Here is a 17,406-nt window from a genome sequence, read left to right as displayed (position 1 = left end):
GGCAAGTCCACAGAGAGCAAATACTTCTTTGCAAACAATGACCAGGAACCCAAAAGGAACCCACGCATGTTTTTAGAAAGATAAAGATGCAAAGCTCAAAGTGAAGACGTGAAGAATACTTCAAGAAGAGGTGACATACATATTGATTAAAGTTGCAAGTGAAGTAGCAGAATAGCTGTTGACAAAGGAAATGAAAAAAAGGTAGATTCACGCCTATTTTAGAGCTTCAGGTCAAAAGAAAACATGAATAACAATGAACGTACAGGCACAGGCAAACACATCATCAAGACACCAGGGACCAGAAGGCAAATCAAGAGATCAGAGGAGTGAATTTCACATTCCTCATGTGCACAGCAGCGATTTTAAGTACCTTCATATGTCAGGTATTTAGTTTTCTAGAATAACCAGAAATACACATTGATATCTTGTTATTTCATCCATAAAAAGTTTCTCAATTGATTTTCCAGAAAATTGTACGAAAAATTAAACTACTACTATCCAACTCTTGAATGGTAAACCTTTGGCACTTTAAGGCACAAGATAGGTCTTGTTTTTAGCTTATTTAATATTTATGGTATTTTGTGTATTTGAATATGTTTTATTTATATGATGGTTTTATTAGTATGCTGTGTTGAATGTTGTCCTGTCTGTCCAGCACTATGAGACTGAAATTAAATTGCATGTTTTTTTGTCTGCTACAGTATACATATCTGTTTGTAAATCACGTCCAAACCAACAAGGGTAAATTTATATTTTTGGGTTTCATGATGGAGCCCTCAGCCTTTGCATTAGTTCGTCAGAATACTTTTAGTTCTCCATCTAGGTAGATGGAGGGCTTATTTCTATACAGCCAACTGAATTGCACATTAAACAAACAAATGTCACTTTGGTCCGTTTTGATGTAATTTATATTTAAAATAACACTGACATTGTTTTTGATTGCAAAAAGGGATTACTAAATGTGATTTCAGTTTAACTCAACTCAAAGTTAAGTCAACTATAAATGGATATTGTGATAGAAAATTACATATACCATGATAGAGGACTTCTATCTGTAGCACCTACACCTAGTCTGGGTAAATACTGTAAGAAATTTTAGCTATAACATCATTAGAAAAGCTTTCACTCTGATTTATATACGGAGGACAGCTGGTGGTAAATTTTACAAGCTATCTCACAAAGTATTCACAAACCATATTTATGAGACCACAAATTTCTTTGTAGGCCATAAAACTCAGCTGATACCTGACTTCCTCCAGGCGACCTACAGTATCAGCAGCAGAGTGTGCACTGGCATGCGATCAGATGATGAAGTCACTGCCCTGCTACTCATGCCAGGGAGCCTTTGTTAAGAGCTAAGACGTCCATCTGTCCACCTGGGAGGTGCGAGTCCTCATCCCTGGAAACTCATCTCAGCCCTCCTGGTTCCTCTCCAGCTCAAGTTGTTATTGCACAGACAGAGAATTCTTGTTTGTAATCAACTGTTTTCCTGCCTCAATGGCACTAGAGATTACCATTTCAATCCTGAAATGTCACATCTGCAGGAGCTCTTAGCAGCTCAACAACTGCTGATGACTGTTTTTCCACAGTCTATTTCACAGGATAGATGCAAAATAAAGTGTTTTGTCCATGAGATCCAGGTGCCAGAACTAAAGGGTCTATCCTAAGGTACTACATACTATTTTGACTTATACGGAAATAAGAAATCCTATACAAAACTATATTCTAGTACGTTTCTATAGACAGATCACCTACTTATAGCTCCCATTGAGCAGAGACTCAGCAGAAGAGGCTGACAGATGGAGAAGACTGGTAGTACTCTTTCGACCATTTTCCTCCAAAGTTACAACAGTTAAGCGCTCAGACCCTCCATCACCATTTCTCTCATGTCTTCATCCAACCCTGGGGTGTTGCAGCATTGTCCTGCTCTGTTGAGAAGTCCAGACAGACACCAGAGGTCGAGCCAACAAGACAGGTCAGGAAGCTAACATTGCTCTTCTCAGTGGCAACAGGAAGAGATGCAAGATGAGAAAGCAGATATACTAGAACCAAATCTCAACAGAGCACAAACCTCAAGTCACCCGCTTTACTGTTGTCCTTGTGCGAGGAAGGGAGAGACAACGGGGGAGAGAGGGGGTTTGACGGGGATAGAAACGGCAGTAGAGGGAAATCTGGACTGTCCACAGGATTACCGAGCAACCACCGACTGTGAAGTTAACCGAAAACAATGGCGGCACCTAAACAAGCTCTGTGTCCGAGAAGCAGAGCAGAGTGAGAAAGCAGCAAGGGAGGATTAGAGAGACAGAGCGGGAGGAGGCAATGACGATGGACACTGTGGGCACCAGCAAAGCTATTTCATTAATGACCTTAACAATGTCTTCGTCTTTGCAGCAGCAGGCAGAATAACTGGCAAACCCATAAATTCTCCTCATCTCTCTGAGTCTCTTTACTCACACACAGGAACCAACATGCAAAAAGTAACGCAACGAAATGAGGGATGAGCTAGCCAAAAACTTACCAGGGTAGTATGTGTCCAGGACTGGATTCTTGGCAGTGGTGGAGGTGTGTGTAGGGGAGCCAAGCTCTGATTGTGGAATGCGAGGGCTCTCCACAAACTTTGCTTTCCGCAGAGGGGCTGGGAGCAGAAAGCGTACACACATATAGAGAAGGAGACAACATGTACACGCACAGAGACACACACACACACGCACACACGCACACACACATACACACACACAGATCAGGGAGATGGAAGAAGACAAGAAAGAGAGGAGTGACAGGGACAGGAAAAAAGGGAGGAAGACAGAAAGCTTATGAACTTGAAGAAGCACACTGATTAAATGAAACATCCTGAAGGCTTTCTTAGACAGCTTTGTATTTGCCTTTGGTCAAATAAAGCTAAAGCATGAGTAAACAAGCAGCATGGGCGACCAGGTAGTTGGCTAGGGCAAACCAATACAGTGACAGAACCTCAACCAACCACGGAAATGTGAAAATATCACCACACTTCCTCTCTATAGGCCTATATTTCACTCACAACACTCACATAGCAGCAAACGAGATGGAATGTAGTAAATAAGTTTGTTGTGTCTATTTGTCCAGTGTCATAATCACACCAAGAATGAAAATGAGATCCATTTTTGGAATGTTCTCGCGCCTGTCTCAAGCTCAAAGTCTGAGGCATCAAACGAGTCCCTTCGACAAGAAATTCAGAGAGAGAGAGCGTTGAAAAACGGGGGTGGTGGTTGTGACACGATCTTTTTCTGGGTTCTTGGTCACAGCACAGGGATTGTAAGCACTGTTACCCAGACCAGCTTAGAGTATCATGAGTGCATAGATTGTGGTAGCAGCAGCAGGTCTACTAAGCACAAGCATTCACAATGCAGAGGAGTCTTTACACTTATAAACACATGTTGCACCCACAGGAAGAGATGCCAAACTAAACTTTAAAATCCATTTAGTAGAACAACTTTGCAAGGACGTTGCTGCAAAATCACGGATTGTGTTAGCTCTTCATAGAAAGTACAGTGCTACTGTAATGCTTCCTCCACTTTGTCTGCCTTTTAGTGTTTTGACAATTAACACAAAAATGCCAAGCTTGCTTACACTGGATCATCTAAAACTTGTAAATGAATACAGAAGACAAAGGATGACTTTTGTTACCCCGAGACAAAAAAACATCTATCATTTTATAGAGGTGTGACCTCCAAAGCAATCCTCACAATCATATACAGCAGGAATCAGGACATATTTCTAAGCTTCTTTGCTCTGACAAATAAAAGTCCTCAATTTCTTGAAATGGCTACAGCGATGAAGTTGGACACAGGCCCAATTGCGCAAAGAAATTCGGCTAATATCAACTAAATCGTGTGCATGGCTCATTTGTTCAACCTATTCTCTCGTATAATATATTCTTAATTGACTAATCTGGTTAAATAAGGGTTTAAAATTGATTATGTACTGTATGCATTAACTGTTAACTATTCTTATTATGGGTGAGTGAACATGTTCAAAGCTATCTGGGGCAGCAACACTGTGTTGAACCAGACTGGGGTGAGTCATGAGCAGCAGTTGAAACACATGTTCAAGCAACAATGACTGCAGAACAAGAACAGGCACCTTACCACTTTTGTTTGGGGTTCATGTTACAGCTAATGCCAATATAACGTGTGTGTGTGTGTGTGAGTGTGTGTGCGTAATTGGTAGAGTTAGTATAATAGAAAACACTTAGAGTTCATGCCTCGGCCAAGGCAGCAGGAAAGCACAATCCTCTAGACTTGCCATTTTAAAAACAGATTTAAAATTTTCAATCCCCATCTTTTCTGAATCTGCATAAAAGCAGATACAGACATTGCCCACTGTCTTCAAAATGTCAACTTTTCAGGGACTAAGACAGCTCTGCTTTATGCTTAGTGACAATGACTTTTTTTTCCAAATACTGCTAATTTAATGGGTTTTAAAGAGCTTTATAATATATATCAGTGGTAGAATTTCTCAAGCCATAAAGGAGCATGTAATCCTTAATTTTATCTGAACAAGACTGAGAGAGAGTCTATAGCCATGCTGGCAGCTCTGTGAGGCTTTACGTAGGCACAGGAGTGCTTTGAACTAAATGCTAAAGTCAGCATGTTAACATGCTCACAATGACGCAACATGGTGATGTTTAGCAAGTATAATATTTACTATGGTCACCATCTTAGCTTAGTGTGTACCAAATTTCATGGCAATCCATGCAATAGTTATTGAGACTGTCAGCCGATATTGGCCTATCACAGATTTTTAGTATATTAGGCAGAATGAAAAGCTTGTGATAATACATTGGTTTCAGTACAAAGTTTATCCAGCAGGGTGCGCTGTCACTACAGTAGCCAAAAGTGTAAAATGAGAGAAAAGAAGTACCTCTTAGAAACTCACAAAATACAGCTGGTGTCCTGAAATGTAACAACAACTACCAACATAAACCACCAAATTCTAAACAGACACATTACAAACACTAACAAAAAGTAACATTTGCATTTTGGAACATAAGGCAGCTAACTTAAACTGCTTTAAGCACTACGCAGTGCATGCTGGGAAATGTGGGCCTTCGCTATTGCTACAATACTCTCAGCACCGCGCAGCACATGTAGTCGAGTGCTTTGTGCACAGCTCAGCAGACGTAGTGGAGTCAAAGCGGTGAACACAGTAAGTTGCTAACTAGTTTGTGAAATACATTGCTGGAAAGTTAATAAACAATGAGCCCATCATTTTCCCCTTTCAATATAACTCTAATATAACTCTGTCCCTGACAACAGTCATCACTCATGCTTATCACAACTGTTTGCTGTGTTAGCGAGGTAGCTAGCCAGCTATAGTTTGTCAGTAACATTAGCAGATTGAAAGGTAAGCGTCAGAGCATCTCTTCATCATTCTGCAGCTCAGCAGATGACCGCGCGGTGGTGGTTTGACTCTGTTGAGTGTTGACTTCATGCTACGTTGTTACCTAGTTGGTGAGATGCAATGCTGGAAAGTAATTAAATAACGTCCCCATATTGGAGTCACAGGAGCCTGTTTTTTTCCCCCACCGGATACGTTTAACGTTTCCCCTGAACGTTTATAGCAGAGGCGCTGTTTATCTCTTGAGAGCAGCAAACCATGAGTTAAATATTTAACTTAAATATTCTTGAAAAGGGATTTGTTTAAGAAAGCAGCCATCTGAGTACCTTTGCATAATCATATCGGTGCACATTCCAGCTCAAAAATTCAATATATCAGCCGCCATATCGGTAGTCTGTGAATGTTTCCCCTCTAAAATCGGCATTGGTCTCAAAAATCCCATATCGGTCGGGCTCTAATTGAGACATCTCACTCAAAACCACAAATGTCAACCTCATGGTGGTGCTAGAGTTTTTAAAAGTCAGAAGATCACCAAAGTCAATAGGATCCATCCTCTGGGGACTGTATATGTCTGTACATATTTCATGTTAATCCATCCAGGACCAAAGTAGTGGACCGCCCCACCGCTCAATGATATTGCCATCCCTAGAACCACGCTACTAGCATGGCTAAAAATAAAGATCACCTAAATTGGAGAACAGTGTCGATATACTGACAATAAGACAGGTGCCAGGTTAATGAGAAAAAAAGTTTAAAAACACCATATTTTGCAGTTATAGGAATTCCTTGAAAAGCTCTGCAACTTGATCTGGATCTGCACCAAAAACGAATCCCTTATTCCTCGTGCCATGGTCTAACTTTCCACCAATTCACTGCAATCTGCTGTCAAGATTTGAGATATTCTGCTCACTAACGAATACACAGTCAAACAAACAAAAACAAAATCTCCTTGGCAGAGGAAATAAAGAACTCCTTCAGAGCTATGTGTATGTGTGTAAAGTAGATGCGTTCACTTGCCACACACAGAGTGTTAACACTGTGTTGGTATGGTCTGGAGAGGACTCCACTCATTGACCACATCTAGGAAGTGAGCCAGCACAGATGCCACAGTGAGAAACTACAACTGACAGCCAGGAGGCGGAAGGGACCAGAGTTATCCATGACTGGATCAACTGCCATGGCAGCAACTCTCAAAGAGACATACTTGATGTATTCCGCCTGACAAATAGGCTTACACACAACTCAAACATCCTTTTTTTAATTACTAGTTATATATTTTGGTCAATGTTTTACGAGTTCTGAAAGAAGAAGTATCCATCTTAACAATTAATTTAGCTTAAAATGAAGCCTAAATATGTGTTTCTTGTTTGACATTATCTTGATAGCATTGGTGATATTGTAGGCAGAACTGTGGATGATTAAAATTACAAAATCTATAAAATCTGTTAATAAATAACTAATACATGTCAGTAAGTAAAAGTGAGGAAAATGAATACATTTCCATAGTTATTGAATTAATATATATGTTATATGAAGTGTCATACAAGCCAATACATGGTATAGTATACGTGTCAAACACATTATATCAGATATAAACTTAAATATCCTATTTTACCATACTTATTTATATTTTCCTATTTTGACTTCCAAAGCATATCCCTTCTTTCAAAGTAAGTGTCAAAACCTCGCCTGTTCATCTAAAGAGTAGCCTTGTTGTCTGCACACTTGAGCAGAGCTTCGATCTTCTTTTTTCCTAGGGAATTAAACAAGTAGGAAAAGCAGGCATATACCAGTCAGTGGATGTAAATGGGAATTAGTTAAGAACCCTTGACCTTCAGTAGAAAAGAAGGTGGGGAAGTGTAATCTTTTTTTCTGCCACTGCACAAAAAAATCCCAGGGCACACAAGACATTACAAACATTTTTCACACATATTAAACAGTGTTTTTTTCATGTCTTGAAATGTTCACATGGTTAGGTCACAGAAAAAAGGCAGCAATACAGCAGCTGCAATGGCTGGACTTTCTGTAATGCAAAAAGGGCCCAAAGTTAGATTTCTCTTTCAAACCAGTTCTGCCTTATTTTGATAAGCTGCTCTTGCACCCACAGTGACAAGCTTGCAACAGCCTGTACTAGCTTGTAATAAGCTACAAGGGGAGGGTGACGGACTGAGCTTTCACGTGACAGTGCGTCGACAAGAGCACCCAAAATGATTTCCTCATGTATATCAACAGTTTTTACATTTTAAATCTTTTACAGTACACCTGTGCAACTCTGAAGCTAGCATGCTGCTGAACACCCGCTGACAATGACAGTGCTAATAGACTAAAATCATTTTTACCCCCCCCCCCGAATATCAGTTTGTGGATAAACTATGGTGAATGGGAGATTACCATTTCTTTTGGTTTCTGTCTCCCTGATCTCACCTCTATAAAATGGCAAAGTGAGACTGTCTATTGGAGTAAATCCTCTCTATAGCACCGGCTCCAGGAGACTAAATCCCAGGGACTTCTCTCCTGCAGTTCCGTTGTTAGTGTGTGCCAAGCTTGGGATGGGTGACAGTGTGATGGATGGCAGCAGGCAAATCCACTCCTCTAATGAGCTTATGAATAAATATATCTAGTCTGCGTGTGCAGATGCACATGGCCGTGAAATAGATATTTGTTACATGCTCTGGATGTGAGGGTGTGAATATGAATATGCATGTATGCAAGTGTACATGTGAGATTAGAGTGAGAAAGGGGAGGGGATGCATGAGAGATTGGTGACAGTAAATAAGCTAAAGGACAATGTGATAATTCAAAAAGATGATCTCTATTCCCAAGATTGTCAGCATATACACACAGCCTTTGGTGAAATCATCAACAAAAAAGAAAGAAAGTCAATATTGTGATTCAAATTCACGTATGCAGAGTGTTGTGCATATGAAAGAGGAGAGCTTCTTTTCAACATGACATTCCCCTCAGACACAACCTGGGTTTTCAACAAATAAATAACAAGACCTGAATATGAATTGGAAGATCAAATATGCAAAGCACAGTTTCTCATTTGCTGCAGATTAGTGAATGATAAGCAAATGAAAGGAGACAGTTATATAGCAATGAAGTATTGTCTGTACCACTGTCTCAGTTACATACGACCTCAGGCACCCACTCAGACAAAGACATAGGCGCCCACACATGCACGCATTAACAAACACGCACACATACAGAATAATAATGTGGGTGAGGACATACATTGCCCAGCTGTCTGCAATCCAAGCAGAGCTTTACAGAAACCAAGCATGCGGCCCTGGTCACTATGGCAACAGCAGAGCACAGTGAAACGACAAGTCTTGTCCACCTTTCCAAGTTGGTGGTAACGCAGGGTGATTTCACCGGCACTAAAAGCTTCAAGGTCCCAACACATTTTGCTCAAATGTAATCAAAACAACCTATTGACAGCTCTCAGCTGCTTTACAGGACCAGGTCTTCCCCTGGTCACCTCAATTCAAGGAATTCAGCTTTCAAAGATGCAAGCTGCTGCAACTGAGGCTCTGATCCTTTGTGCTGTGGCTATCCTCATCTGCTGTGCCTCAGACAGAGCTGAAGTGGTCTTTATCAAGTTTATTTACAAATGTGAGAACGATAAAGAGGCTTTTACATATGTTTGAGTTCCTGCATGTAATATAATATATTCTCCAGGAGGGCTGGGTGATGTGTTTAAGCAATATCACTTTATTTTTAATAAAGGATATTTTTCCAATATTGATATATATTATGATATGGCTTATATATAAAATATCAAAGTCAAAGTGATACTACTACTGTTATGCGTTCATTTATTTATTTTTTTACAATTTGCTCAGAATAATTCATTTGGACAAAAAATTTAAAATAATCAAATTATCAAGCTATGATTCCACTAAAAGTTGACAAACATTAATATTCAGAATACATTGATAATATCGCCCAGCCATATTCTCCATGTTAATGTTGAATTTAATTTGAATGCCATTTAAATAATGTTGTACAGGTATATTCTTTTCTTATATCATCATACTAATTTTTATGTGATTTGACTAATTTTTATGTGATTATGTGACACCTCTGAAAAGTACAAATAGGCTTATGAAGTCAAAATAGATGTAATAAGAGATGCAAGTACAAAGTTTTGTGTAAATTCATTGTCACTTTTTTTTATCTTGTGCGACTCCTTTAAAGGGAACTCTACAGAGGCTGGATTTGCTGCTACTAGCATAACACACTCAAATCTCTGACCAAACTGTCGGCAGTCAAGTTGCATTTTGGGTGATGTGCGCCAGGTTTTGAAAAGGAAGAAGAAAACATGGATTAAAAAAAGATAATTTCTCTGGTTCTGCTGCATTGATTTACATTTTTTAAAACTGGCCATCGTGAGTCCGACAATGTTATAGAAGTGCGATACTGAATCGGGGGAGTAATATTTCAATACATTATAAATAAATTGAAACACAGATATGGCTAATAATTAATACTGAGGACTTAAGACATTGTGGCCGGTGACATTGTTTATCCTTTATGTACGGCCCAGAGGCTTGTTCCCAGTGTGCATATAGTAACGAGGCTCAGAGACCACTGATGATTTTGTGTGCTTGTCTTGTTGAATAAAACAATGCGACCAGATTTTGCTGTGCAACACAGCGAGCTGTTCAGTCACAGCCTCAAAACAGAGGCTGCTGACAGTCAGCAGCAAGTGTAAGTCCATTAGCGAGACTCCCTCTCCCTCTTTTATGTGTGTGTGTGTGAGTGACTGCACACTCGCACATGTGTATCTATCATTACAGCCTTGGGAGGATTAGCCGAGCAAGGTGAGGCACAGGCAGAATTTTAAGAGGGCGGAGGGAGGGGCTGATTTTCTAAGAACGCTCATTAGCCGAGCTCTCCCTCGCCCAAAAAGCTGTTAATTCAACATTTCACATAACTTTACTGGGCCTGGATTAGACCAATAGCACAAAATCTAGTGATATCAAAGCTACATCAACAAATGAGCAAGTTAATCTGGAGGACCTGTTGATCCATCAAAGTGTCCAAAATCACAAATTGATTTGTCACAAAGCATTAATCTATATGCAGCAGTCCAGCCTTGGAACAAGGGTAGCAATCTGAAATCTGATTGGCTTTTAAAAGATTTTGAAAACAACTTGACAGAGCGACATAGTTAGTAATCCTCACACAGGGCCTTTCTCAAGTCAAGACTGAACTCGACTGACCAAACATGATGGGGCTTTTTCCCATCTGGGCCCACAGTGCTGTGGAACATCCTGTATAAAAGCTAGGGTAGTTAATGTATTTCAGAATTCTTTTTTGTTTTATTTGTTGAAATTCTCTTTACATCCTGACAGCAATCAATAAATACTCTGAATTTTTTTTTTGAAAAAGATCCGGTATCTGTGGCTGTTGCAGGCCTGTAATAAGCCCATCCCAATCATTTCATTCGGGCAGCTGGCCTACCTGCCTGCCCACCGACGGGAGGGGGTGGAATCGTTTTCGGTTGAATACTTTCAAAATCTAGCTGTCTCTTGCTAGTTTCTCCAACGTTACCTACCCTAGCTTGAACAGTTGAGGCTAGAAAATCAAAACAGCCCTCCTTAAACGCACATTTTAGAGAGATTTTTCTAGAATGTTTTTTACTGGCTACATTTTCCACTGATCTACCGACTGCACTGTTATCTTACTACTGTTTGTGTGTCATTTCATTGTTCGGAAGGCACTTTATAACATGAAACCACTAATCAAGTCAACTTTTTACAATTATTACTTAAACAGAGCCTTACAGCTTGACACTATTTCAGGGAGGTCAACAGGGTACTGTTTAATTACATTTTGCCACACTGGACCATTTATTTGCTCTGAGCAGCTATATTTTTATCATACCATCTCTGTCTAAATCCCTGTTGTGTACATCCTCCTTATGTCCATACTGCAGGCTTTCTGGGCAGCTGTCTACTCTGGTGAATAAATCCTTCATTCCTGAAGGACTCTGCCCTCATGACTCAGCTGTAGAAACACAGCGGATATTAACACTGAGTGGCTCAGACACCGTTAACTTTCTTCACTCATGGTTTCGCTCCTTCGGTGGCGGGGTGACACAGAGGTGTGACTGCGAACTTTTCTCATACCCTTCCTCAGCAGGAGACATGGGAGGCCTGCACTCCTGGGGCCTGAGGATAACAGCAAGCTGTAAAGTTAAATACGATACCACTTTAAGAAAATGAGAGTAGCCAATTGCCAAGGACACCACTTGATACAGTGGCCTAATAATAGCTAGGCTGCCTTGACCTCTGTTCCAACTGGAGTTCAGCCCCAAGTGAGGATATTTATAACCTCCCGGCTACACTCAACTTGAAGACCACACCCTATTCATTGAGAACATCAGGACCAGCTGGATGTTTCTCTGCTGTTATTCAATTAAGGAATTAAATTAAACACTCAAAGAGGACAATAAATGAGAAAACATGACTGATTTTGAGGCTTCCGATTAAGATTTCTGGTTTCTGATAATCTGGCACTATCTTTAGCGTGACATAAAATGAACATCAAAGCCACCCCAAAAATTCTTTCATGTCTGACAAACGCTGTAATCAATTGTTGCTCTTATGTAATCCAGCAGACGTAGTTAGCAGGCTGATTGCAGCCTTACAAAGTCAGAGCTGTGATCCAGACAAATGCCTCACCATTTGAAACCCTGAAACGACTGAGAAAATACGTTAACAGCAGACAGACAAGTGGTGAATATTAATACTGAAGCCTGACATTGTGCAGTCCTGTGCAGTAGCCTGTAAGAGGTTGGATACGCATGGACACACTTACACACACACAATAACACACTTCTTTAGGCCTCTGTGTGATTGTGTGTATATATCTCACAGAGAAATGTTTGCTCAGCTCTCCACCATCAGCATTTGTAGAAAGCAGTGAGGTGGTATATGTAACCCACTGCTCTGTTTTGTAAGCAAATCATTATCATTGCTATTAATAGCACACTGTGGGTTTCTCTTTTCCACTCAACAGCTTTTTTCCAGAAGGTACTGCTAAATATCCAGATAAAACCAGATGTAAGCAACAACCACACGTAGTAAGATATAAATTCATTAAACACTAGGGATTAAAGAGTAAAACCAAAGGAGAAAAACACGAAAGCCCTGGATGCAACATTGTTCTAAATTACAACCCAGAAGAAAAAAGATGGGTCTTGGTATTTTAAAAAGAAAATAAAGAGCAAGTTTGCTATTCTGAGATCTGTCTAAGAAAGCAGACATGAAGGACTTTAGTGGTCTGGTAATCTTTGATATAAGGAGGTGGTAGGTCATTTAAAGCTTTACAAAACAATTAAAATCTGTTCAGCCTGCTGTGCCGTGCCATAAGCAGTGGGGCAATGTGATCTCTTCTTTTAGCATTTATTTAAATTCTAGCCACAGTAAAAGGTCTTTAGCTATGCTCTTGAGATGATGAATATACACTCTGTAATCTTGTTCAAATGGGAAATAAGATTCAGAGTCTAAAATTCTGTATATGTTTTAATCTATTTGGCCAGGCGGCTAAATATTGATTGAAATTCATCTCTTCCTACTGGATCCAATACGTTTTTTCACCTCCATGCATTGATGTGCTCAGAGCATTGGGATCATTTGGTAAATACAAAATTGTGTATCATCTACATAACAGTGGTAAATAACATTGTGATAATGTTACCAAGTGGGATCGAAAAAATAGAAATAGAAAATAGAAAAGGACCAAGAATGGTCCCTTGAGGAACGCCATAGTCAATATCACAAAACAGTATGTTAAGTATGAAGGAAACCAGACAAGTACACTACCCAAGACACCCAGCCATTTCCCAAGACTGTCAATCAAATTGTCGTTATCTAGTCTGTCAAAAACACTGTGCTAAGAACAGCCACTTGGTTAGCACCAACAATGATTTTCAATTCCTGTATTACTTTTTGCAGGGCTGTTTCAATGCTGTGGTTGCCTTGATAACCAGTCTAAAACTTGTGTAATATGCTGTTTTCTTTAGAAGTTTACCTAGGAAACAGAGATTACCGATGGGCCTGTAATTATTATGGTTGGCACTGTCTGGGTTGCTTTTCTTTAGCAGAGGATATACAGTAGCTGTTTTGAAAGCTTTGAGGGAAGATTTCTAATTGCAGGTTGTTACCTGGCATAAACACTGGAAGCTGTCTTTAAAGAGCATGGTCGGAGGAGGATCAATAACACAAGAGGATGACTTCATCTTGATAATGAAGGCACCAACTGTGTCTTCTCTCATCATAATAAAAGATTGTAATTCTAGATCCCAGGGAGTTGTTACAGAGTTAACGATACTGGCTCTATTGATGATTCATTCTAAAAATTCTACACATTTGAGAAGTGCTGCTTGACTGTAAAGGAAATGGACTTAGAAGACATTTGTGTAAAAAGCTGAGGGTGAAAGTTGCTGGGTCACCTGATTGACAATGGAGGAACATGACACCCTCCAACTAGTTTTCAACAACTCCAATATGCAGCTCATAATTAGATTCATCTTCTAACCTTTCACATTGAGAAAGAAAGCGAGAGATTCTAAAGGACAGTGGTGTCGTCAATGCTTGATTTATAGACAGGGTGTCATGCATAGTACAGACTGTGCCCACCGGCCAATAGAGTCACTCAGCAGGCTGCTTTTGTAAATCAGGATTGAGTGGTGAAACAGGCCTTAAGCTCCATCCGATACCCAGATGCCATACTGTCACTAAATGGTGCATATAGCCTATAATCCACCGGTTAGCAAATTAATTTCACATTTTATACACTGTTTCAGGTTAAGTGATGCCTAAAAACAGACCCAAGGAGGTTGGATTTTAGACAATCTGTCATATTTATTTCATAACTTATTTTAAGCTTACAAGTCATTTGTCTGACACACGGTTAAGGGATTGCAAGGGAGCGAAATTGAGCAATTATATAAATCAATATCACTCTGAACCACTGCAGAGGGTATTATGTGGGGTTTTTTGGCTGATTTTCAGGTAAGTGGGCCCCATCAATTAAGACGCCCATAATTCGAAGCCAGGCTTAACTGACTTGTCTTGTGAATAAATATGAGATAGACTACAAGACACTTGAAGAACTCAGGAGAAAGAAGAGATGAGAAAAGCCTTGGAAAATACCCTGTATCAGCCACATCACCAGCTATACTGTATCACTCTATAACTCCATAACTATCTCAAACAAGACTTGAAGTATTTATATCTTTCTGTCCCGGTTGAATTGCTATCTTTAGATTTTCTTGGAATAACAACTTCTTGTCAGACAATCAACACTCGGCTAAAGTGTCTAGAGAGAGAGAGAAATAATACAAAAATCCACATGTCATAACCGTGGAGGGATGCTGTATATCACCGTGGATGAGACCTCATTCACTCTGCTCCATCAGATTAAAATAACCCCAGGAGGCATCCTTAAACCCAGGAAACATTCTTTCACCTTAGAAACAATCAATATAGCTATTTATCCACCCTGAAAATGAAGTTCATAGTGTCATCCTGAATGACAGCTGACAAAGTAAGCTCATCAAAGCACTCTCCAGGTGGGGATACTACATGGTGTGAAAAGTGGCTGTGGGCGCCTCATCAAAAACCATTCACCTGAGACTAGCAATAGCAGCTGCTGATGAGGTGCTTGTGTTTTGCTGGAAGACTGATATTGAGACATTTTGTTCTGTTCACACACTACCTAGCAGTCCCCTGGGATAAGGCAGGGAGGCAGGCAGCCTGCAGCACTGGAACTGGAGGGAGGAACCATATCCCAGCACATGACAGAGTGATTCTGGTACACAATAACAAGCTGCCACTGCATGGTGTGGGGAAAAACTATTCCCCACCAACTTCAACCCATTTACGCAACCATATGCTACATACGACGCTGTGCTCTGGAAGGAAAAGTGAGACACACAACAACAAGAACAAGCACCATTAGCCGCCCACAGCTTGTGCTTAGACACACACACTCCAACAGACATACACACACACACACAAAGACAATTGAATGCTCACCCACGCTGACGCATGAAACAGAGCATCTCACCACAAAAAAACACTTACATTATCGCACTCTGGTTGATTCACAGGTCCTCGAGCCTACATTGTCATTAGAGTGCAGCCCTTTGACAAATGCATCATTTCATGGAGAGAAATTACTTTCCTGCGCTCCTCCCATTAGCCCCATGTCTGTAAAAAACGTCATTCGAACCAGCTGCCGACACAGCCGCTCCAGCTGTGAGATCAGAGAGCAGACAGACCTGGAGCAAGCTCTGGCTGAGCAAAGGTGGAGCAGCAGGTGAAAGGGGGAGACACAGTTTGCAGGCACAGATGGAGGAATGAAACAAGCAAAAGAGGGTGTGGCAGGGCTCACCATTCTCAAACCAGATCTCGCATTCCTGAAGGCTGGAGTACGGCACCAGCTCCCCTCCTTCCCCCTCCAGTGACACGAGCAGTCCTTCCTCCCTGAGCGATGACCAGTTCATCAAAAATAAGAAAAACGAAAAGAAAAAAGAAAACAGAACAAAAACACCTGCAGCCTAGCAGGGGAGGAAAAGTGCGGAGGAACAGAAGCTCTCTCTTTCTTGCCTCTTGTTTCTGAGGAAATCTCCACAGGTTTCAGTGCTGATGCTGCCCGCTCAATTCAGTCGCAGTAAATGATACAGAGCCAGGCAGATATGGCAGTGACGGGATGAGCTAGAGGAGGAGGAGGAGGAAAGAAAAGCAGAGGGAGGAAAAGGGAAGGAGGAAGGAAAAGCGCAGCAGTCACTGTGTCACTGGGGGACACCTCTGCGATGGCAGTAGTACCGAGGGCTGACAGGTGACCACAACCTTCACCACTACGAAAGAAATAAAATTTAAAAAAAACAGCACAGGGAGCTTTTCCTGTGAGGAGCCCGTGAGCACAGATAGGAGTAAGCTCCTCATTCGCCTCTGTGACTGCATTAGCGCCTAGCGTGTTATGTATAGATGTGAGAGGCACACTCTCTACAGGAACAGGAGCCCAGGTCTCCAACAGATGAATGGTGCAGTGCTGCTGTTGTCATGGCAACCACAGAGCAAAAGGAGGGGGAGGAAAAGGGTGGGTATTTAGGGAGGAAAGAAAATGGCATAAAAAAAGGAGGGAGGGAGCGAAGGGACCGTATTATTAAAGGGACACAGTTTTGCCGTTTGTGGACAGAGCTTTGGGGACACATCAGATCAAAAGCGGGGAAAAAGAGGAGAGGTCTTATTTGATGAGAACAAGGGTTTCAATAAAACCTACTCCATTTTTTTCTTGGGCTCAGGCATCCCTGTCTGTCCTTGTTTTACCCTTGAAACTGTATTTGTACAGCTGCAGCCATGTTTTACGGCTATTTAGGGGTTCAAACCCACAGGGCTGAGAGTTTATTTTATACCTACCGCCTTTGCTTTTGTCGGGGTTCATATCCATTAGGCTGTAAAACTGCTGTTTAGTGTTTTTTATTAATCTCCTCCAGTCACACTTATTTCCCCAGTGTGACATCTCCAAGCACCGTTTGCAGCATGTTACCATCAAAGATGTGCTACAGGTCAAAGCTTTTGAATGCCATGTTATGTGCACCATCAGTCCTCTACATCATAAAACCTGGGTCTCTTATCTAATCATCCCTGCGATCAAACATTGCTGTGATGATGATTTATGTTCTGCCATTTTTAGTTTTTGTGGGTAAAAATAACTTTACATTTACTACTGTGACACGATACAAGTGATGTGTATTGTAGGCTAGTCACATATTGTCAACAACATGCAACATAATCAAGTGAGATGACAAATGGGGGTGGTTGATCACATGCCTGACTTTAACTGTGAGACACTATTATCATTAAAATGAGCACTGATACACTTACTCAAGGTGGTTTCATAAGTGTGTGAGAAACAAGCATAAGGTAATATTTATAACCTAGACTTTGTCGCTGACTAGTGTTTTTTGGAAATTAAAAAACTTGTAGTCATTTGGGGAGTGATCAATCC

At 40.8% G+C, this 17,406-nt stretch overlaps 1 protein-coding gene across 14 annotated transcripts in view; it reads right to left on the bottom strand.

Moving 5' to 3' along the window:
* tanc2b (tetratricopeptide repeat, ankyrin repeat and coiled-coil containing 2b) overlaps nt 1–17,406 on the bottom strand; it is a 145,775-nt gene that overhangs the window by 45,870 nt on the left and 82,499 nt on the right. For 8 of the 14 annotated variants that reach the window (XM_044177504.1, XM_044177506.1, XM_044177507.1 and 5 more), the window contains one exon: nt 2,519–2,635. The exons of 2 other annotated variants lie outside the window; for them this stretch is intronic. In XM_044177504.1, the coding sequence (XP_044033439.1) occupies nt 2,519–2,635 (117 nt within the window). Of the gene's footprint in view, nt 1–2,518; nt 2,636–15,476; nt 15,723–15,786; nt 16,402–17,406 lie in introns of those variants that run through there. 4 more of the 14 variants (XM_044177514.1, XM_044177517.1, XM_044177515.1 and 1 more) reach the window with 4 other exon arrangements.

Source organism: Siniperca chuatsi, linkage group LG20 (assembly GCF_020085105.1).
Source record: "Siniperca chuatsi isolate FFG_IHB_CAS linkage group LG20, ASM2008510v1, whole genome shotgun sequence".
NCBI lineage: Eukaryota > Metazoa > Chordata > Actinopteri > Centrarchiformes > Sinipercidae > Siniperca > Siniperca chuatsi.
This window is presented reverse-complemented; position numbering and strand designations above follow the sequence as displayed.